The following is a 21,483-nucleotide window of genomic DNA, read 5'->3' on the forward strand; positions in this document are numbered from 1 at the left end:
ATTCCTCCCAACCCAGCTTCTCCCAAGATGCTCCTTCCCTCCCCTGTCCGCCCTGCATAAGTGAAGTGGCAGTTCCAAGTTATTTATTCATTCAACAAACGTTTGGCAGTGAAAGGAACATACAGTTCAGTAACAAAATACTTCGTACAGAAATGGACTTCTCTTTCCGACTCAACATGCCCCACACTTTCTCTGGCTCACTCCATCTTTTGCTCCTCCCGGGGCGGGTGTGGGGGGGGGGACTTTGGAGAGCACCACACGGACCTGCCTTGGGGCTGGGAAGGGGAAGGGGAGGGGAGCCCAGCTGCGGGCTGTCCAGGGGCAAAGGCCTGCGGGCATCCGGACAAAGTCCCGTGGTCCCTTCGGAGGGAAGCAGAAACCGCCTCTGACTGCCCCCTCAGCTGCCCTTCTACGCTGTGCCCTTCCTACGCTGTCGTCTATGGCTGATGCCTATGGGGAGAGCAGCTGCGATGCCTTGAGGGGCGCGGAGACTGTTGGGGGAAACTGCTTGGCATCCAGCTTGTCCTTGTACTGTAGCTCGGGGGTGGCCAGGCGTTCACACTCCTCCCGGTCGTGAGGGCTCAGTCCGCTCCGAAGTCTGTAGCCTAAAACTTTAGCTGATCCGAACTGGAAGGGGCGGAAGCGGCGGTCAGAGATGTATTTGGGGTCTAAAGCCTCACCCCCTTCCAGGCAGTGTTTAGCCAGGGCCTCCCGGCGAGCCCTGAGCTTGGCCACAGCACTCTCCAGCCGGCTCTGGCCATACTGCTCTATCCGGGCCCACAGACTGCGGTTGAAGTGGACGTAGAGAGCCCAGTCCAGGTTGTTCCAGGCTCGGGCCCGAGCGGTCAGCTGCCGATCCTCAGGAGTCAGTCCACTGTTGCCGACGGCGTTGTGTCCCTGCTCACCGCCAGCCTGGGCGTTGTGCACAAACCCCACCACGTCGTCCAGGCCCCAGCACAGGGCATCTGCCAGCAGAACCAATGACTCATCAAAGTACTCGGCCACCATGACCAGGTCAAAGACGGAGTCCAGCCAAGCCAGACCCCACTGGATGAAGGACGAGGACCCCAGATCTAAAGAGGCAGGGCTGCCTGTCTGACCGTGGCCATCAGCAACAGTGGAATCAGGTTGGAAGACAGCATTGGAGTCTATGGTTTGGGCTCGAGGGCCAGTGGCAGAAGGCAAGATGTGTGTCCCCGGGGCATTGGGGTCCCTGGGGGGACGAGGATTCCCTCTCTTGGGTCTCATCTCTGGGGGGAAGGGGAGGCCAAAGTCAAACCACAGTAAGTTGCGGGCGTAGTGGTCCCCACGGGCCCCAGACCGGTAGAAGGCTCGAGGACTGGCCAAGAAGGCAGCCAAGGACGGTGCCTTGCGGAAGGCCGATGAGGTGGATTTATAGTAGGAAAAAGCAGAGCGGGCCAGAGCCGCTGGGTCTCGGACAATGGAAAAGAAGAAGCTGTCCGAAGGCATGACCTGAAGGACCTGCAGAGGACACAAAACAGATAAGAGAGAAGGAGCTGAGCCTGGAGAGGGTAAAAGTAAGCCAAGGACGCGGGCTCCCCAGCCTCCTCACCACCCTGCTGAGAACCCCCAGCTTCCTTCATTTCCTGCCTGCCCTCAATCTTATCTGGAAAATGGGGATAATCACATACCCGCAGGTGGGTACAGGGCTATTGGAGGGTTAAAGGATATGAAGGCACCTGGAACAAGCTCCTGAGGAACATGATTTTCTTTGGGCTTTCCACTTTGCCAACAAAAACAGTGCTAGTGAGTGCCTGCCTGGAAACTTTTGGTTGGGGCTTCAAGAAAGGAACTGGGGTGGGGGGGCTGTCACAGGCAATAAAAAGTAAGGGGGGCCGGCGCCGTGGCTCAACAGGCTAATCCTCCACTTTGCGGCGCCGGCACACCGGGTTCTAGTCCCGGTCGGGGCGCCGGATTCTGTCCCAGTTGCCCCTCTTCCAGGCCAGCTCTCTGCTGTGGCCCAGGAGTGCAGTGGAGGATGGCCCAAGTGCTTGGGCCCTGCACCCCATGGGAGACCAGGAGAAGCACCTGGCTCCTGCCATCGGATCAGCGCGGTGCGCCGGCCATAGCCTGCCGGCTGCGGTGGCCATTGGAGGGTGAACCAACGGCAAAGGAAGACCTTTCTCTCTGTCTCTCTCTCTCTCTCCCACTGTCCACTCTGCCTGTTAAAAAAAAAAAAAAAAAAAGTAAGGGGGAAGAGTCCTGAGTCCTGGCGGGTGTAGCCATCAGGTAGGCAGGCCAGGCCAAGGATGGCTGCAGGACAGGGCACTTTTGAGGCTCCCAGAGCATGGTGGTGAGTGAGATATCCCCCCGCAATGGGACACGGGGGAGTCATGGCTCCTTGGTAGGGTGCTGCCTCAAGAACTGCAATACGTGATTCTACTTCTCAGCAAGACAGTGGGCATCAGGCTGAGCCACACCTTAACATGGCCCTCTAGACTGATCCATGTCAGAACCTATCTCCTGACTCCTCCAAGGGTTTCTGCATGTGAAAATGGCTTTTATCCTTGAATCTGATGTCTCCCTGTCAGGAGAGAAAAGATGTTCTCCCAATGTGTCCCATTAATGTGGACACGTCTAAAGGGCAGAACCTGTGAACTGTCTCTTTGAAGACTGAGAGTAGCAGTGAGGTGAGGAGAACAGTCAGTCTTTGGCGATCAGATGGACTTGTACAATCCCAATTCTGCCGTGTGCTAATTGTAGGCCTTTGGGCGGGTTGTTGAGCTTCCCAGAGCCTTTACTCCCCCATTGGTAAATCCAGGTTAACACTTACCTGGAAGAACATGGACATACCTGGAACATGGTGGGTGCTCAATGAGTGGTGGTCATGACAAAGGTCATTATTCCAGCCACTAGAGAAACCTACCGCAAAGTCCTGGCCTTGCTCCCAACGGTGGCTCCTCAGCTGCCGTCTCCAGCTTCAACAGGGTGTCTTTGCAGCCCCTGCTAGAGTTCTGCCACCTGCACACACTTTTCCTCTTACACACGTGTGCACACCCACACACATGCACACACAATCTTTTGCTTGTGCTCTTGCTCCTTCTAGAATGCCTCACCTTCTCCTGCCTACAAAGCCTCATCCACCTTTACTTTTAAGACCCACCTTTCCAGAAGCCCCACGTCTTTTGGTGGAAACCCTCCCCACAATCCCAAACACAAACACACATGCACGCCATGGGAGAAACTGTGACTTTGGAGAAAATGCACCTGGGTCCAATTCCAGGTCTGCTGCCTTCAGTTAGCGGAGGTCATTTGTGTAATTAGAGATGCTTAGAATCCCTTCCTGGCAAGGTGTTGGCACTCAGAAAGCCTTCCGTCAAGGCTAGCTCCTTCCCTGTATGCTTTTATTTGCCCATTGGTTTTTCCTCCTGCAGGTGCCTGCATGTGTCTGTGTGAGCACGAGTTCATGTGCTTGCCTCCCCCAAAGGAATGAGGCTCCAGTCGTGTCGCCAGCTTCAGCTGTGCTCACCCAGGGGTTGTCATACAGCTGAACCTCAGAATGCGGCAGGCACAGTGAGGAGAGGGAGAGGGAGAGGAAGACAGGAGGCAGCGAGAGAGCAGGTGCCCTGGTAGTGACACCACATAGAAGGGACACCAAGGAGGAGTGGAACAGCTGGCAGGAGAGTCAGGGCTGGGGTCTGAGTTGGCAGGGGATTGACACCAGAGAATAAGTTGGTCAAGGAAAGAGACCGAAAGGGAGAAGGGGAGAACTCTGGCTCCCCGAGACTCCTAGGGAAGGGGCATCGGAGAAGATTCCATCTCTGAGCCCTCATGTCCAGCTTGTGGGTGAAGCCTAGGACACCCCCTAAGCCAGCGTCCCCCTCCCCCAGTGCACCCCTCACCTCTTTCAGGTTGAACCTCATGTGGTGACAGAGGATGTGGAAGGGGGTCTGGGTGCCCACCCCGCCCTGGGGGCGGTAGCCTTTGACCCGAGAAGCCTGGAAAAGCCTTGGGTAGCCGAACTGGTAGCGGTCGGGGAGGGCAAAGCGCAGCCCGTGGCGGTCCCCATAGCGATGAAGCAGATTCAGCACAGAGCTGCTCCCGGATTTATGTGTCTTCAGGAACACGAGTCGCTGCCGGGGTGGGCAGGACGAAACAGCTGGCCTTGGGGATGGGGCCCAGGGCTGTCGGAGCTGCAGCCCAGGGAGCCTGGGAAGAGATGGGAGGAGAAACATCCGGGCTCTCAGCAGCAGGTGGATGTCACCGCTTGTGAAAAGGATGAGCGGGCATGGAGCCACTTCGGAGTCCCCAAGAGTCACAGCCCCAGGTGGAATGGGAAGGAGCAAGTGGGGGGACATCTACCAGGAGATGGGGACAAGAGGGGAACTCACCTCCTCTGGAAGGGGCCCCCCCAGAGCTGGAGGGCAAATCCAATGGTCATGAACACTCCCAGAGCCACCCCCAGGCTCCGAGGCCCCCAGAGCCTCATGGTCCTGGTGGCAGACAGAGGGCCCATGTGGCACAGGGAAGGGGGACCCTAGAGAGGGATAGAGCCAGCGCCAGGAGCAGAGGCAGAGACAGCCCGAGGCAGCCGTGCAGCCACAGAAGGCACCGTCGGGAGATCGGGGGCTCATTCCCCAGGCCTGCTCGCAGCGCTGGTGCAGTCTGCCCCCTGAGTTAGCAGATTTTTGCCTCTGTCAGCGTCTAGAAGGGAAATGAGGGGGAAGGAGGAGAGTCTCAGGAGAGGGGTAGTTCCTTCTCTCCTGCAGTAGCTGAGATCGGTCAGAGAGGGGACAGGGGAGATGCTCCTCTCTACCAGGTCCTTCCAGGAGATCCTCCAGCTGCTCTGTCTGCTGCCCCTTCTCCTCCCAAGTGCTCCCCACCCCGCCCCCACAGTTCTAGAGTCTCAGAGATTTAGGAGAGGAGAAAGGCAGAGACCCTGATCGCAATTGCAACAGCCAGTGAGACAGATCAGACCAGTCAGCGCATGGAGACAGGTCAGGGCATGGTCCAGCCCCAGGGCTTCCTCCCGAGCCCCCACCCCTCCCCCCAAATGGGAAAGAAAAGCCTCCTCTAAGGCCAGCAGGGGAAGCCATCCCGAGGGAGTGCGGGTCAGGCAGGAGGAAGGAGGTTAGACCTCCAGCAGTGACGGAGGCATCTGCTTTCCCGCTCTCGCTCTCGGCACAGGGCAGACCCCAGCGTGGGAGAGGGGCTGGGGGAGATTTGGGGTTACTTAGGAAGCCCAGATCCCTGGACACACTTTCCAACCCCATCAGTGCACCTGGAGGAGGTTGAGAAGGTTCAGCTGAGGGGAGAGAGGGGGAGAGGAACTGAGACGGAGAGAGAGGAGGAGAAAGACACAAACACCGCTCCGGAGCTGCTTCCCAATCCACAGAGAGTCTGGCTCCGCCCCTTCGGATTGCAACCCACAATCGCAGACCGCAGCCCCTCCAAGGAGCCCAGACATCCCCTCCTCCCAGACGAGCCAGAGGTGACCCCAGGAAAGGAAAACCCATCCTGCTACCCCGAGGTCCACCCCCTCTGGCATCAGCCCCAACTCTCTTCACCAGTGCAGCCTTTGGGATCCAGCCGCGACTCCCCTATTCTGAATTCCTCAGGTCCTCCTAATCCATCTCTGTCTTTTCCCGGACCCCCACCCCCACCCTCTGTGCCCTCCAGCTTTGGTAATTACTCAGTCTCCAGCCTTTTGTGGGTCCCCTCTGGGGTTCCATGAACACTTCCAGTCTCCTCCTGCAAATCCGAGCGTCCGTCCACCGGCCCCCGGCCCCGGCTTCACATGCCCACTCACCAAGCCGCAAAGGGAGCAGCAGGGGAATCGGGTCGGGCCTGCCCGCCCGCCCCAGCCACCGCCCGGCTCCTCGCGCAGCTCAACTTTCCCCACAAACTTTCTCAGCACCCAGGCTCCTCCCCTCCCCTCCCTTTGTCCCGCCAGCCAGTCCAGGCAGCCGCTTTGCTTTGATAGCCTCCCCAGCGTCTCCCTCCCTGGATCTTTCTGACAGCGCACCCAGCCCGCCCTTGCAAGACACCACTTCCCTCCTCCTTTCACTCTTAGGAATCAATTCTTTCTCTCGCCTTTCTGCAGAACAAAGGATTCTTTCAGGTGTGTGAGAGAGAGAGAGAGAGAGAGAGAGAGAGAGAGACAGACATTGTCAGGGACCTGACAGTGTCCTGACCCTGAAAACGAGGTCAGAGGTGTGGTAACGGAATTTCCTGCTGTTCACAGGTGACTTTGCAGGTGCCGGAGGGGCTTCCTCACACAGTTCCCACTTGGTCCCCACACTGCTCCCCATTTGACGGATGAAGATGCTCAGGTCCAGAGGGGGGAGTCCCTTGGGGGCATCCTCAGGCCTGCTCCCGGGAGCCAGGCTGAGAGAGGCGCGGAGACAGCAGACCCAGCGCCGAGGTGGGCCTCGGCGAGACGAAGGCACACAAAGCCACACATGGGGTCCACGAAGTATCATTTATTTGCAGAACAAACACTGATTCAAACACTGAAACGTGGAATGAGGGGCTTGTGCAGATGTCAGCAGCAGCAGCCATGAGACTAGCCCTATATCTGTACTTCAGTTAAAGAAACGGGTGCTGAAAACAACTCCGTGGAACGCAAGCCCGTACACCCTCATCTCCTACTCACATCTCCCAGTCCCTGCCCTGTGCCCAGTCAGCACCCACCTTCCTCCCTTCCTGACACCAAGGGCCCCAGCCCAAAACCCCACCCCTCCCCCACTTCCAACTTCCTTAAAACCCCATCCCCCAACTGCAACTCTAAAACCCCCGTTTCTCCCCGTAGAGGTTGATCTTAAGCCCCAGCCTTAGAGGGCTGGAGAGCACACCTCCTTCCTAAATAAATACCCCGGCTCCCACCCCCCACCCGTTACCAAATGAAAAAATAAATATTGTCAACACCCACCCACCCCCAACCCCCCAGCGGGAATCTCCTGCATCTGGGGCCCCAGCCGTTCACCTGCAAGGTCTCACCTCCACCCTCTCTGCAACCCCTTCGAGTCCTCCCCAGATCTGGCTGAGCCAAGAGAAGGGGAGAAGGCGCCAACGCTTCCAATGCTAGGGCACCCCTGCCCTGTTACCGTGGCCCCAGCAGGGCCAGGGCTGAGGGGAAGAGGATGAGGGCTGGCTGGGGGCGGAAAACAACAGACGTCCCCCCACTCCTGCTCCTGCCCTGGTTGTAGCGGGAGCTGCCTCCTCTACTCCCTGGGCCCTCTCTTCGAGGAGGGAGAAGAGGCCGGCCGAGCGGGGTCAGGGTTTCTGCCCCCGCCTTCCAGTCATCTGCATACTGCTGTCCCCCACCAGAGCCGCTGGCATCCTCATCTGCAGGGAAACACGGAGACACAGACATCGGGTGGACCGATGGGAAGTGGGAAAGGGGCAGGCAGCGTGAGACAGCAAGGCGGGGACAGGGAGGGGCCCGACAGCAGGGGGGGGGGGGTGTCAAAGGGTGGGGATTTGGCAGAGACAAAGACAGGGAGGGTGGATACACAGGGGAGGACCGAGAACACAACAGAAGAGAAAGGGGAAAATGAGCGCCCGTGCCGGCTTCTCTGGTAAATTCCACCCGGGGGAGTCAGCCGAGTGTCAGCGCGCCGGGCTTGCCCTGCTCCCCCAGGCTGCCAGCCCCCACTCTTTCCCGGCTGCTCTGATGTTTCTGTGTCCGTGAGACCCACTCACTTCCCTCTGCCCTTACCTTCAAGGTGAGCAGGTAAGCGCCCAGTACGCGCTTGTCGGATGCATGAGTGCTAACTTATCAGGCAAAGGAGGGAACCACGTGGCGAGGAGGGAGGGGCTCAAAGGCAGGGGGAGGGGCGCGGGAACTGGGGCGCCGGGTCTCACCGTCGTCGTGCCTGTCCAGGTCGTGCCCGAGCGCGGCCGCCTTCATCCGGGCTGTGGCTGCCCGGAGCTGCAGCCGCCGCCGCCGCGTCGGCAGGTCAGGACCCGAGGCATCCACCTCCAGCTCGGGGTTGTTGAGCTGCTCGGCGACGGAGCTCCCGACCACAGGTGGCAGATACCTGCGCGCACAGCAGCCCGGAAGGCTCCCGCCGGCCCGCGCGGCCCCGCCCGGTCCTCTCCAGCCCTGTCCGGATGCCCGGCTCTCACCGGCCCCGCCCAGTCCCGGTCCAGCAGGGTGCCGCCTCCTGAGAGATGTCCACCGCCATGCGGGAGTCCCCGCACACCGTCGTCGGCAGTCCAGTCCAGAAGCCCCGCGCCCGGCCCAGCCGTTCGCGGAACTCCCACACCTGGGCAAGCGGGAGAGCACGGTGGCGCGCGCCCTCCTGCTGCCCCCAACCCCACAGGCTTGCCCCGCCCATTCACCTGCCGCCCCGTCCCCGCAGACTGCCCCGCCCATCCACCTGCAACCCCGTCCCAGACTACCCCATCCAACCACCCGCCGCCCAGACCCCCGCAGGCTTGCCCCGCCCCCGCAGACTGCCCCGCCCATCCACCTGCCGCCCCGCCCCGCAGGCTTGCCCCGCCCATCCACCTGCAACCCAGTCCCAGACTGCCCATCCATCCACCTGCAACCCCTTTCTCCCACCTGCTACTCCGCCCAGGTCCCGCCCCCGCCCGCCGCTCACCAGGCGCTGCATGTTGGTGCCTGCGGCCGTCGTGGGCCGCTCCTCCTCCGCGCCCGGTCTCCATGGTCGGCCGACCTCTTCCCGAGGCGCTGGGGCTCGGCGGTGGCGGGTCGATATCGGGTGGGGGTTCCCACATTGCTGAAAAGCCTGCGGCACAGGCAAGAGTCCCCACACCCAAACCCATTGACGAAATCCCACAGGTACACAGCACTGTCACCTTGACATCCCCCACCATACCCCACCCAGGCCTCTCCTCCAGGCCTCCCCTCCACCCTTCCCTCCACCCTTCCCTTCCCCATACCTGGGCTCACACCGACACCATCACCCACCCAGGCCTCCCCTCCACCCTTCCCTCCCCTATACCTGGGCTCATACCCACACCGTCCCCCCTCCCAGGCCTCCTCTCCACCCTTCCCTCCCCCATACCTGGGCTCACACCCACACCGTCCCCTCCCCCAGGCCTCCCCTCCACCCTTCCCTCCCCTATACCTGGGCTCACACCCACACCATCCCCCCTCCCAGGCCTCCCCTCCCCTATACCTGGGCTCACATCCACACCGTCCCCCCACCCAGGTCTCCCCTCCACCCTTCCCTCCCCTATACCTGGGCTCACACCCACACCGTCGCCCCACCCAGGCCTCCTCTCCACCCTTCCCTCCCCTATACCTGGGCTCACACCCACATCGTCCCCCACCAGGCCTCCCCTCCTCCCTTCCCTCCCCTATACCTGGGCTCACACCCACACCATCCCCCACCCAGGTCTCCCCTCCACCCTTCCCTCCCCTATACCTGGGCTCACACCCACACCGTCCCCCCTCCCAGGCCTCCCCTCCACCCTTCCCTCCCCTATACCTGGGCTCACACCCACACCATCCCCCCTCGCAACCCTCCCCTCCTCCCTTCCCTCCCCTATACCTGGGCTCACATCCATACCGTCCCCCCACCCAGGTCTCCCCTCCACCTTTCCCTCCCCTATACCTGGGCTCACACCCACACCGTCCCCCCACCCAGGCCTCCTCTCCACCCTTCCCTCCCCCATACCTGGGCTCACACCCACACCGTCCCACCCCAGGCCTCCCCTCCACCCTTCCCTCCCCTATACCTGGGCTCACACCCACACCTAGCCCCACCAGGCCTCCTCTCCACCCTTCCCTCCCCTATACCTGGGCTCACACCCACACCGTCCCCCCCCCCAGGCCTCCCCTCCACGCTTCCATCCCCTATACCTGGGCTCACACCCACACCGTCCCCCCTCCCAGGCCTCCCCTCCTCCCTTCCCTCCCCTATACCTGGGCTCACACCCACACCATCCCCCACCCAGGCCTCCCCTCCACCCTTCCCTCCCCTTTACCTGGGCTCACACCCACACCATCCCCCACCCAGCCCTCCCCTCCACCCTTCCCTCCCCTATACCTGGGCTCACACCCACACCATCCCCCACCCAGGCCTCCCATCCACCCTTCCCTCCCCTATACCTGGGCTCACACCCACACCGTCCCCCCACCCAGGCTTCCTCTCCACCCTTCCCTCCCCTATACCTGGGCTCACACCCACATCGTCCCCCACCAGGCCTCCCCTCCACCCTTCCCTCCCCTATACCTGGGCTCACACCCACATCGTCCCCCACCAGGCCTCCTCTCCACCCTTCCCTCCCCTATACCTGGGCTCACACCCACACCATCCCCCACCCAGGCCTCCTCTCCACCCTTCCCTCCCCTTTACCTGGGCTCACACCCACACCATCCCCCACCCAGGTCTCCTCTCCACCCTTCCCTCCCCTATACCTGGGCTCACACCCACATCGTCCCCCACCAGGCCTCCCCTCCACCCTTCCCTCCCCTATACCTGGGCTCACACCCACATCGTCCCCCACCAGGCCTCTTCTCCACCCTTCCCTCCCCTATAGCTGGGCTCACACCCACACCGTCCCCCCACCCAGGCTTCCTCTCCACCCTTCCCTCCCCTATACCTGGGCTCACACCCACATCGTCCCCCACCAGGCCTCCCCTCCTCCCTTCCCTCCCCTATACCAGGGCTCACACCCACACCATCCCCCACCAGGCCTCCTCTCCACCCTTCCCTCCCCTATAGCTGGGCTCACACCCACACCATCCCCCACCCAGGCCTCCTCTCCACCCTTCCCTCCCCTTTACCTGGGCTCACACCCACACCATCCCCCACCCAGGTCTCCCCTCCACCCTTCCCTCCCCTATACCTGGGCTCACACCCACACCATCCCCCACCCAGGCCTCCCCTCCACCCTTCCCTCCCCTATACCTGGGCTCACACCCACACCGTCCCCCCACCCAGGCCTCCTCTCCACCCTTCCCTCCCCTATACCTGGGCTCACACCCACACCATCCCCCACCCAGGCCTCCCCTCCACCCTTCCCTCCCCTATACCTGGGCTCACACCCACACCATCCCCCCTCCCAGCCCTCCCCTCCACCCTTCCCTCCCCTATACCTGGGCTCACATCCACACCGTCCCCCGACCCAGGTCTCCCCTCCACCCTTCCCTCCCCTATACCTGGGCTCACACCCACACCGTCCCCCCCCCCCAGGCCTCCTCTCCACCCTTCCCTCCCCTATACCTGGGCTCACACCCACACCATCTCCCCCACCAGGCCTCCCCTCCACCCTTCCCTCCCCTATACCTGGGCTCACACCCACACCATCCCCCACCCAGGCCTCCCCTCCACCCTTCCCTCCCCTATACCTGGGCTCACACCCACACCATCCCCCCTCCCAGCCCTCCCCTCCACCCTTGCCTCCCCTATACCTGGGCTCACATCCACACCGTCCCCCGACCCAGGCCTCCCCTCCACCCTTCCCTCCCCTATACCTGGGCTCACACCCACACCATCCCCCAACCCAGGCCTCCCCTCCTCCCTGCCCTCCCCTATACCTGGGCTCACATCCACACCGTCCCCCGACCCAGGCCTCCCCTCCTCCCTTCCCTCCTCCTTACCTTTTCTGTCACCTTCACGCTGTTCTCCTGCAGATACATCAGCCCTTCGGAGACCTTCACCCCAATGGACTCAGTTGCCAGCTCAAAGGAAAAAGGGCCCTGGAGCTTCTCGGCCAGGAGCAGGAGGCCATCTGGGAGGAGGGGGTGGAAGAGCAAAGCTGTGTGAGGGGTGTCGGGTAACTAATGTTCCTGCGGACCCCCACAGGGCCTTGGTGGCGTGTTGGGGGGCAGGTTCTCAGGAGCAAAGAGCCCTCCTCATGTTGTGGCTTTAGACCCCTCCCCAGCTCACCCCCCCTCCTTGCAGAGAGAGCCCCACTCCCAGCCCTCCTCAGTGCCCTCCTCCATCCCATCCCTCACCCAGGTAGTCCCCCCAGTCAGGCTCCAGTCCCCTGTTGCTGAGACAGCCGTGGACCACGTTGAGGCAGAAGCCCCTGCAGGGCAGAAGCGAGGGGACTCCCCGGCAAAGGGGGCAGCCGACCAGACGCATCAGAGCCTGGCTGCAGCTCTCGGACACCGGCACCTGGGGACAGAGAGCGGGGCTGTGTCATCTGCACACTGTGTGGCCGGGCACAGACAGACGCCGAATGCCCTGCGTCACCTTCCCCGGGCTCCGTGTGGACAGCTGGGTGTGAGGGACTAGGGCTCCCACCTGCCAGCAGGTAAGACCACAAGGGAGGCTTCCAGCGGCCAGGTCACAGGCACTGCTGATGGAAAGGTGTGGGGATGAGGGACAAGAGGGAGCCCCTCACGGCCAAGGAGGGAGGAGGCAGAAAGGAGACAGGAGATGAACTGAAGAGTCAGGGAGAGAGGTTGGGTGGTGGGGAGAGGCCAAGCCAGGAGTCCAGCCTCCGGCACAGGGGAGGAGGAGTCACTGGGAGGTCTTGGGGACACAGAGGAGCTGATATTCCAACCTCAGACTGCTACAGAGAGCAGTCCTTAGGGGACAGCAGGGTGTCTGAGTCATCAGAGGGCATGGAGGGTCAGAGGTGGCAGGTCATGGGTCATGATCCTGTAGAGCCAGGTCCAGGCACCAGCCCCCCTCCCACCGCCCAAACACACATCCTGATTTTCTCTGGGGCACCAGGCCAGGAGGCTGATACAGGCAGGCCCAGGCCTCTGCCGTCAGATGGTGCCAGTCTCTTTCTCACGGGGTCTCCCACACCTGCCTCTCCCTCCCTGGGCCATGCCCCGACCCAGGCCTCCTTCTAACCTTGAGCGCTTCTCTGACCACATTTCGTCCAGTCTCCAGGCCCTGGACAAAGGCCCGGGCAGCCACCAGGGAACGGGTTATCTAGGGGAGAGGAAAGAGGGTGAGAGAAACCACAGAGTTGTCAGGGGTCACTCCAGTCTCAGGCCAGAAGGCTTTACCAAGGGGGTGAGCAGCAGCGGCCATCAGGCGTGTGGGGTTGTCTGGGGGTGGGTAGCGAGTAGCAGGTGGAACAGAGAGGCAGACTCAAGAGACCCGCAGGAATCACAGCCCAGGAGGATAGAGGGGAATGGGGCTTGGGAAGACATAGAGGGACTGTGTTGTAGGGGGCTTGGAGGTCGAGAGACTGCAGCTCAGGACAAACACTGACCAGGGTGGGGGGCAGAGCTCTGCCACGCGTGGCTGAGAAACGTTAACCTCTAGCAGCCCTAGCGTTCTCCTGTGTACAGTAAAGGTACTACTATGTGCCTCTCAGAGTCATGACGACAGTTAACAGAGAAACTAAGTGGAAGTGCCTCTCAACACGCAAGGCCTGTTTCAGTTAGCCGAGGCACAGGAAGTCAAGATGTTAGGATTAAGGAGAGGAGGTGGCGGGAAGGTGGCTGGGGCCAGGAGCGGGTCAGTGTCGACGTGAAAGTAGGGTACAAAAGGGAAGTGAGGGGCACCCCGTTAAAGTCAGGCGGAGGTGACTGAGGCTGGGGGGGGGGGTCACCAGGCCAGACATGGCTGAGTAGGGGAAACTCCAGAGCAGGGGTTGTTGGTTAGAGGTGAGTGGTGCACAGGTCGGAGGTGGCTGGAGCTCAGGCCTCGGGATCCCTCACCTGCAGGCGGAGGCGGCGGGGTGAATCCCCGAAGGGATGCAGAGAGCCATCAGTAGCTGAGGCCAGGCGTGTGAGGCAGAGCAGGAAGTCAGGGGAGAATCTGCGCTGGGGGTGCAGCAGGGGGAATGCTCTCTCCAGGAGCTGGGCCCAGAAATCCGCCAAGATGTCATCTAACCCCTCACCAGACTTTGCATAGTAGTCTCGCAGCTGAGAGAACAGGCCATTGAATATGGAGGCGTGCTGGGCATACAGGCGGCCGTAGGAGTGGGAGAAGAGCTGGGCCAGGGAGTGCTGGGATATTGAGAGCATCTCCTGAAAAAACTCTGCGGTAAATGCAGGGGACAGGGTGGGAGAAGGCCGACGACGGGTAGAGACGTGAAAGGGAGGCGGCAGGAGGGGATGGGGAGAGAAAAGACAAGGGAGTTAGAAACAGCGACTCAGAGACCGGGGCAGTCTGAGTGAGGGAGCACAGGGCACCAGAGAGACCCGGGGGATGGGGACGGCAGGGCTAAGCTGGGTTAGGAAGCATGCTGGGGTCAGAAGCACAGAGCAGAGGTGAGAAGGGGGTTTGGGGACCCCAGGTCCTCACCATTAAATTTCCTGTGCCGGGCAGTCAGGGAGTGGACCAGGAAAGAGCCGCTACCCTCCACCAGGCCGCGGAAGGTGGCCTCCGTGTCCCTGATGAGCCTCTGCTCTGTCTCACTGGAACAGCAGGTGTACTCCTGGGGACAGACCCGGAGGTGCTCACCTGGACAGAGGAGACGTGGAGGAACAGCGGGATGTGACAATGTGAAATTCCTTCTGTCTCCCACCTTTCTCTGCGGGCTATGCCTTCTCTTCCACCTCTCGGGCCTGTTTTCTATTGTCTGCCCCCTCATCCCCACATGACCCTACCCCCTCCTTATCATCCCTTCACCCATTCCATGTCCACTTCTCATTAGCCATGGTTTGACAGCCATCCTGCGGGCCACAGCAGTGACCACAGTGTCCTCAGGTGACCCTCCCCACACCACACACCCCAGTCCCCAAGGGGCTTGGACAGCTTCTACAGGGTGAAGAATGGGGTTTGGAGGGGTGAGGTTATTTGGTGAGCAAGAAAGTATTCTCTAAGAAGGGGCTCACATAGTGAGGGGCATCTGGCTGTGAAGAAAGAAACAGACAAGGGGGTGCTAATGACCAGGAAGGGATTCCTGGGGTGAGGGTGGAGTAAGTGCTATTATATGAACAGGAGGCTTATAGTGATCCTGGTAAAGAAGTTGCAGGAGGAGAGGTATTATTGTGGGATGGCAAGATTGTCTTAACGGTCACTCTGAAAGGGAAAAGAGTTATTGTGAGATGCGGAGGAGCCCCCCCTGCCCCCCACCCCCAATTCTCTAGTCTTCCTCTTTCTCCTCACCTGAGATCAGGGTGGAAGGGATTAGGTTTAAGCTATATCTCCGCGCCCCCAGCACCTGCCGGGTCTCTGCACAACTCCGGGTGACCTTTGCCTCGCTCCCGGGTCCGGGGCCAGGACCGGGACACAGAGGCAGCAGCAGAAGCAGAAGAAGTCGCAGCGCGGACATAGCTGCAGCCGCCCCGGGACGGCAAAGTGGGTCCTAAGGAGGAAAGAAGAGCCGCCCGAGCGCCACAAGCTGGGTCCCGGCTGCGGAACTGCTCCACCGGCCAGAGAAGGAGCGCGACCCCCGAAAACTCAACACTCAGCACGGTAGCCGGACCAGGCGGCATCGGCGGAGACAATGGGAGCCCGGAGCCGGACAGGGGGCGGGGCCCGAGGTGGGGCCGCGCCAATGACGGGAAGAAGCCGGCCTCGGGGGCGGGGTCAAGGGAGAAACGAAGCCAATGTGGTAGGAGAGCTCAGCCAGGGGGGCGGGACACGGACGCTCCGAGGAGGTTGGAGGAGTAGGGGCGTGGTCTTTCTTGGAGGCGTGGCGATTTGGCTCGAAAGGCGGAACCCTGGTGGAATCTAGCCTATGGTAGTTGAGAAGCCAAACCGAAGGGGCTACTACCAGTCCAGTCCGGCGGGGAGGGATTTTGGAGGGCGCGGCCTGGGCAGGGCGGGGCTAAAGCGAGCGGCCCGCGCTCTCGAGCCCACGTGACAGGGCGGAGCTCCTGAGGGCCAGTGGCAGCTCGACGCGGCCGCGGCGGCGTGACTGGAACGTGATAAGCACGAGCTCGCACGCTTGTCGGCCTCGCGACCATTACCAGCCCGGGGCGGGGGGAGGGGGCAACCGTTAGGTTTGCGCCTGCGCTCAGTGTGCCTCGCGCCTTCCCGCGTTTTTCCAGACTCTTCGGCCATCGGAAGGGAGGCGGCGTGAGCCGCTGTGCCTGAGGTGGGGATTACCAAAGAGACCTGGGACGGTAACCTGTCGCCCACCCTGCCCAGCCAGAAGTCCCTCTGACGAATTCGGCCAGTGAGGTTCCTCTTTGGCCCCAGAACAGGCCCTCCCCCCACCGTCGGGTCCCTGAGACAGGAAGCCGCCCCCGGCCGGGCCTCAGTGGCCTCCGCCATGGAGGCCGTAAATCCGGCCCGCAGCCCCCTGAGAGAAGCGTAGCGCCCCCGCGTGAGCGGCTGGACGGCCCCTCCGCGGTCAGGCGTGACGTGGCTGTCCATTCTGGAAAAACAGGGCGCGCGCCTCCCTTCCGCCCCCGTCTCCCCGCGTTTCCTACACCCGCAAATCGTTTAGCGCTTCGCGTTCTGCCCCACGTGGAGTCGAGTTCCGGCTTCCGTCGTTAACCGCGAGGCGAATTTTGTCGCCCCCGCAGCTGGGGGGGCGGGGCGTGTCTAATTCTCGATGCCGTGGGTGGGCGCTTAGTCTTGTTTGGGGGCAGCATTCTTTCCCCCAGGGCTGGGGTGGGCGCCGCGCGCGGTGGGAGCTCCCGGGCCGTTTGCTCCCTGCAGGCGGCGCGCCATGCCCACTCTGCGGTCGTCCTCCTCCCCGCTGAGCACGGCCACGGGCGGCACCCACGCCTGGTCGTTTTCTCCCGGCTCCTCCACCCCCCAGCCCTGCGATGACAGAGACTCGGACCAGACCTCGCAGGGGTGAGTGGGTTGGGCGAAAAGTTGGTGGTGGGGTTCCCTGGTCTCCCTGAGCTGGGCCTGGCCAGGAGAACTACTGTGCTCAGCTGGGGGCGCCCCCAGCCCTGTGGGCTGTGTTGTGGGTGCCAAGAATAACCCGTCTTGCTCTGACGAGTTTCTAGGTACAACCTGTTAAGTGCGGGGACTGGGAGGTGAAGATAAGGAATTGAATCCCTCTAGTTGCCAGCTGTATTGTATGTGTTTTTTAGTTGATGGCCTGTCGTTCTCACTGGGGATTTTGTAAGTTGTTTCATCTGCCCTTAACTATAGATTATCATTGATTAGATGATTCTGTGACGGTTGTAATACTATGAGGGAGGCCTCGGAAAGCTCATGGAAACGTGAGTCATGAAAAAAAAGTGTTAATTTGGAGGACCAACGTAAACCTTTTTAATTTGAAAGGCAGAGTGTCAAGGAAAGACATTCCATCAGCTGGTTCACTCCTTAAAATGGTTAAGTGTGGGGCAGATAGAAGCCAGGAGCCAGAAACTCCGTCTGTGTCTCACGTGGGTGGTAGGCGCCCAAGCACTTGAGCCATCATCTGCCTTCCCAGGTTAGCAAGAAGCTGGATTGGAAGCGGAGCAGCCGCTGGGATTTAGGCTGGCAGTCAGATATAGGATGTCAGGCTGCAAGCAGGGCTTAATCTGTTGCACCACAGCGCTGGCTCCAAACATATTTTTTTTTTAAGGATTTATTTGAGAGGTAGTGTTTTTTTTTTTTGTTTTTTTTTTTTGTTTGTTTTTTTTTTTTTTTGACAGAGTGGACAGTGTGAGAGAGACAGAGAGAAAGGTCTTCCTTTGCCATTGGTTCACCCCCGCAATGGTGGCGGCTGCGGCTGGCGCACCGCGCTGATCCGAAGGCAGGAGCCAGGTGCTTCTCCTGGTCTCCCATGGGGTGCAGGGCCCAAGCACCTGGGCCATCCTCCACTGCACTCCCTGGTCACAGCAGAGAGCTGGCCTGGAAGAGGGGCAACCGGGACAGAATCCGGCGCCCCGACCAGGACTAGAACCCGGTGTGCCAGTGCCGCAAGGCGGAGGATTAGCCTAGTGAACCGTGGCGCCTGCCGAGAGGTAGTTTTAAAGACAGAGCGAGAGACAGAGATAGCGGGAGTTGTTTGATCTGCTGGGTCATTCCCCAAATAGCTGCAACAGCCGAAGCTGGGCCAATCCAAAGCCAGGAGCTTCTTCCGGTCTCCCATGTGAGTGCAGGGGCCCAAGGCCTTGGGGCATCTTCTGCTTTCCCAGGCCATTAGCAGGGAGCTGGATTGGAAGTGGAGCAGCCGGGACTCCAGCCAACATCTATGTGGGATGCCGGCTCTGCAAGCAGAAGCTTAATCTACTGTGCCACAGCACCGGTCTGCCCCCCACCCCCACCCCCCCAAAAAAAACTTGTTTTTAAAATTGTTTCCTGTGAATTTTTTGAAGTACCCGTGTGTGTGTGTGTGTGTGTGTGTGTGTGTGTGAATCCTTCTGGGGAGGGATTAATACAAGGTCTGCTTTAGTCGCTGGTTTTTTTTTTTTTTTTTTTTTTTTTTGACAGGCAGAGTGGACAGTGAGAGAGAGAGACAGAGAGAAAGGTCTTCCTTTGCCGTTGGTTAACCCTCCAATGGCCGCCACAGCCGGCGCACCGCGCTGATCCAATGGCAGGAGCCAGGAGCCAGGTGCTTTTCCTGGTCTCCCATGGGGTGCAGGGCCCAAGCACCTGGGCCATCCTCCACTGCACTCCCTGGCCACAGCAGAGAGCTGGGCTGGAAGAGGGGCAACCAGGACAGAATCTGGCGCCCCAACCGGGACTAGAACCCGGTGTGCCGGTGCCGCTAGGCGGAGGATTAGCCTAGTGAGCCGCGGCGCCGGCCGCTGGTTATTTTTAATTGACCCTCTCTGAATCATTTCTGTTTCTGTCAGTGCTGCTGGTGTAGACCAGATTATATCAGTGTTGTACAACTTCACACTGATCAAAACCTGTGGTGGTATTTCAAAAGGTGAACTGTAATTCCTAGCACACATTAATCTCCTGTTTATGAGTGATACGTGACTTCCTGAGACTCACTGATTTTTCTCCACGAAAGCAGTGGTCTCTGCTTGTGAATATCACTTTTAAAAAAGATTTATTTATTTGAACGTCAGAGAAGGAGAGACAGAGGTCTTCCATCTGCTGGTTCACTCTCCAATTGGCCGCAACAGCCGGAGCTGTGCCAATCCGAAGCCAGGAGCTTCCTCTGGGTCTCCCACGTGGGTGCAGGGGCACAAGAACTTGGGCCATCTTGCAGGCGCCACGGCTCACTAGGCTAATCCTCCACCTGCAGCGCCAGCACCCGGCGTTCTAGTCCTGGTTGTGGCGCTGGTTCTGTCCCGGTTGCTCCTCTTCCAGTCTAGCTCTCTGCTGTGGCCCAGGAAGGCAGTGGAGGATGGCCCAAGTCCTTGGGCCCTGCACCTGCATGAGAGACCAGGAGGAAGCAGCTGGCTCCTGGCTTCAGATGGGCGCAACATGCCGGCCATAGTGGCCATTTGGGAGGTGAACCAACGGAAAAGGAAAACCTTTCCCTCTCTCTCTCTCCCTCTCATTAACTCTGCCTGTTAAAAAAAAAAAATCACATTCCTTAAAAAAAAAAAAAGGAACTTGGGTCATCTTCCATTGCTTTCCCATATCATAGCAGAGAGCTGGATTGAAGAGGAGCAGCTGGGGGCTCGAACCAGCGTCCATATGGGATGCTGGCACTGTAGGTGGCAGCTTTACTCGCTATGCCACAGCACCAGCCCCATGAATATAATTTTTTTTATAAAAATGTATTTGTTTATTTGAAAGGCAGAGTTACAGAAAGGCAGAGGCCTAGAGAGAGAGAGAGAGAATCTTCTATCTTTTGGTTCACTCCCCACATATGGCCCCAAAGGTCGGAGCTGGGCCCATCTGAAGCCAGGAGTTTCTTCTGGGTCTCTCATGTGGGTGCAGGGGCCTGAACACTTGGGCCATCTTCTGCTTTCCCAGGCCATAGCAGAGAGCTGGATCAGAAGTGAAACAACCATGTCCTGAACCGGCCTGGGTGCAGGCATGGCAGGCAGTGGCTTTACCCGCTGTGCCACAGCGCTGGTCCTGTGAGTTTCATTTGATTCTCGTATTCAGAGAGAATATTAGGAAAGGGCTGTTCTTGTACTCACTCCAGTTTGTCTTTCTTCATCTCTTTTGCTTCCAAGTGAAAGTTTTCCTTTAAGACGCCCCTACTGGGGCCTGTGCTGTGGTGTAGCCAGTAAAGCTGCAGTCTGCAGTGCAGGCATCCCATAAGGGTGCCTGTTCGAGTCCCGGCTGCTCCACTTCAGATCCAGCTCTCTGCTATGGCCTGGGAAAGCAATAGAAGGTGGCCCAAGTCCTTGAGTCCCTGCACCTGTGTGGGAGACCTGGAAGAAGCTCCTGGCTTTGGATCGGTCCAGCTCTGGCCGTTGTGGCCATTTGCGGAGTGAACCAGTGGATGAAATACAGCGCGCTCTCTCTGCCTCTGCCTCTGCCTCTCTCTCTGTGTAACTGCATTTAAAATAAATAAATAAATCTTAAAAAAAAAAAAAAAGACTTCCCCTACTTTCCAGTAACAGTAATCTCCTCTTAAAATCTGGTGTTTTCTTCATGGAATTAGAGTACAGTGGAGACAAAGAGGGATTAGAAATTATTGACCCTGGCCAGTGCCGCGGCTCACTTGACTAATCCTCTGCCTGCAGCGCTGGCACCCCAAGTTCTAGTCCCGGTCGGGGTGCCAGATTCTGTCCCTATTGCTCCTCTTCCAGTCCAGCTCTCTGCTGTGGCCCGGGAGGGTAGTGGAGGATGGCCCAAGTGCTTGGGCCCTGCACCCGCATGGGAGACCAGGAGGAAGCACCTGGCTCCTGGCTTCGGCTCCATTTAGGGGGTGAACCAACGGAAAAAAGAAGACCTTTCTGTCTCTCTAACTATGCTTGTCAAAAAAGAAAGAAAGAAAAATTATTGACCCTTTAGGTGAAAGGAATGAGGTTGTATTTAAAGAGAACCATACCCCCCTCATAGGAACAGTGACTCCTTGTCAGCTGATGAAGGCAGTGACTTTGAAGACAGTCTGAGACGCACTGTGAAGAAGAGAACAGCAAAGCGGCCACTCAGAACAACTCCAGTGAGTCAGTCAATTTGTTTTGCTTTTGAACATGGTCTGGGAAGTGGCAGAAGAAAACAGAGAAGTTCAAGTGATATAATTAATGAAAGAACAAGATTTAGTCTTAAGGGGACAGAAGTAAGGAAGAAAACAAATTTTGAAAAGACAGCATTATAATATAGAGATTGGAATGGGGTTGAAAGACTTTAAAAGTTTTCAAACACTGGCACTCCTGTATGGATTTGGGCATCTCAAGCAGTGTCTTAGCTGTTGCTGCAAATATTTACCCCCAAGGACTTTGTATGTATGTATGTATGTTCATTTTATTTGAAAGAGATCTTCCATTTACTGGTTCACTCCTCAAATGCCCATGATAGACAGGGGTGGGGCTAGGCTAAACTCTGTGTATCCCACGTGAATTGCAGGGACTCAAGTACTTGAGCTATCATTTGGTACTTCCCAAGATTCTCATTAGCAAGAATCTGTGTTGGAAGTGAAACAGGAGGAACTTGAACCCAGCACTCCCATGTAGGATGCAGCCATACCCCAAGCAATGCTTGCTTCACTAATCACCTGCCCCTCAAGGACTTTTAGAAAAGAGAAGTCCGGAATAATCACATTTGTAACAATATAAAAAATCTGTTATTTTAGATCTGAGTCAATAACACAAGCACTGCTGTAGAATTGGCAGCTTAAGCCTATTTACATGATAACATTTTTAATTTTTTTTTT

At 59.0% G+C, this 21,483-nt stretch overlaps 3 protein-coding genes across 11 annotated transcripts in view; 1 reads left to right on the top strand and 2 right to left on the bottom strand.

The window, feature by feature from the left end:
* Positions 1–66: 66 nt before the first annotated feature.
* On the bottom strand, positions 67–5,891 carry GAL3ST4 (galactose-3-O-sulfotransferase 4). 4 transcript variants are annotated; one of them, XM_070064431.1, is made up of 4 exons: positions 5,771–5,891; positions 4,353–4,665; positions 3,864–4,170; positions 67–1,482 (listed from the first exon to the last, which is right to left on the bottom strand). In XM_070064431.1, exons 2-4 carry the CDS (start codon positions 4,475–4,477, stop codon positions 451–453), a joined length of 1,464 nt encoding a protein of 487 aa, XP_069920532.1. In that variant the 5' UTR covers positions 4,478–4,665; positions 5,771–5,891; the 3' UTR covers positions 67–450. The 4 variants fall into 4 exon arrangements, with proteins under 4 accessions (XP_069920532.1, XP_002724292.2, XP_069920531.1 ...); XM_002724246.5 differs by having other exon boundaries at positions 5,654–5,886; XM_070064430.1 differs by having other exon boundaries at positions 3,864–4,665.
* Positions 5,892–6,423: 532 nt separating this feature from the next.
* On the bottom strand, positions 6,424–15,230 carry GPC2 (glypican 2). Of its 2 annotated transcripts, XM_051847747.2 has the most exons (10): positions 14,964–15,230; positions 14,157–14,315; positions 13,568–13,890; positions 12,750–12,830; positions 11,897–12,059; positions 11,540–11,670; positions 8,571–8,717; positions 8,092–8,231; positions 7,828–8,003; positions 6,424–7,308 (listed from the first exon to the last, which is right to left on the bottom strand). In XM_051847747.2, exons 1-10 carry the CDS (start codon positions 15,127–15,129, stop codon positions 7,064–7,066), a joined length of 1,731 nt encoding a protein of 576 aa, XP_051703707.1. In that variant the 5' UTR covers positions 15,130–15,230; the 3' UTR covers positions 6,424–7,063. The 2 variants fall into 2 exon arrangements, with proteins under 2 accessions (XP_051703707.1, XP_051703708.1); XM_051847748.2 differs by lacking the exon at positions 14,964–15,230 and having other exon boundaries at positions 13,568–13,879; positions 14,157–14,294.
* Positions 15,231–15,339: 109 nt separating this feature from the next.
* STAG3 (STAG3 cohesin complex component) overlaps positions 15,340–21,483 on the top strand; it is a 28,973-nt gene continuing 22,829 nt past the window's right edge. The window contains exons 1-4 of one of the 5 annotated variants that reach the window (XM_017342597.3): positions 15,340–15,411; positions 15,851–15,978; positions 16,467–16,607; positions 20,670–20,772. In XM_017342597.3, the coding sequence (XP_017198086.3) occupies positions 15,355–15,411; positions 15,851–15,978; positions 16,467–16,607; positions 20,670–20,772 (429 nt within the window). In that variant the 5' untranslated portion in view covers positions 15,340–15,354. Of the gene's footprint in view, positions 15,412–15,521; positions 15,541–15,847; positions 15,984–16,262; positions 16,369–16,466; positions 16,608–20,669; positions 20,773–21,483 lie in introns of those variants that run through there. The other 4 variants (XM_051847718.2, XM_008258035.4, XM_008258036.4 and 1 more) reach the window with 4 other exon arrangements.

This window comes from Oryctolagus cuniculus, chromosome 19 (assembly GCF_964237555.1).
Source record: "Oryctolagus cuniculus chromosome 19, mOryCun1.1, whole genome shotgun sequence".
NCBI lineage: Eukaryota > Metazoa > Chordata > Mammalia > Lagomorpha > Leporidae > Oryctolagus > Oryctolagus cuniculus.

Coding starts and splice junctions, on each gene's coding strand:
- GAL3ST4 (XM_070064430.1), bottom strand. CDS start 4,319: ATGTCCCCCCACTTGCTCCTTCCCATTCCACCTGGGGCTGTGACTCTT. Junction 1,483..3,863: donor TGAGGTTCAACCTGAAAGAG/GTGAGGGGTGCA, acceptor TGTCCTCTGCAG/GTCCTTCAGGTCATGCCTTC.
- GPC2 (XM_051847747.2), bottom strand. CDS start 15,129: ATGTCCGCGCTGCGACTTCTTCTGCTTCTGCTGCTGCCTCTGTGTCCC. Junction 13,891..14,156: donor CCGGCACAGGAAATTTAATG/GTGAGGACCTGG, acceptor CATTTACCGCAG/AGTTTTTTCAGGAGATGCTC. Junction 12,831..13,567: donor CCCGCCGCCTCCGCCTGCAG/GTGAGGGATCCC, acceptor CCTCTCCCCTAG/ATAACCCGTTCCCTGGTGGC.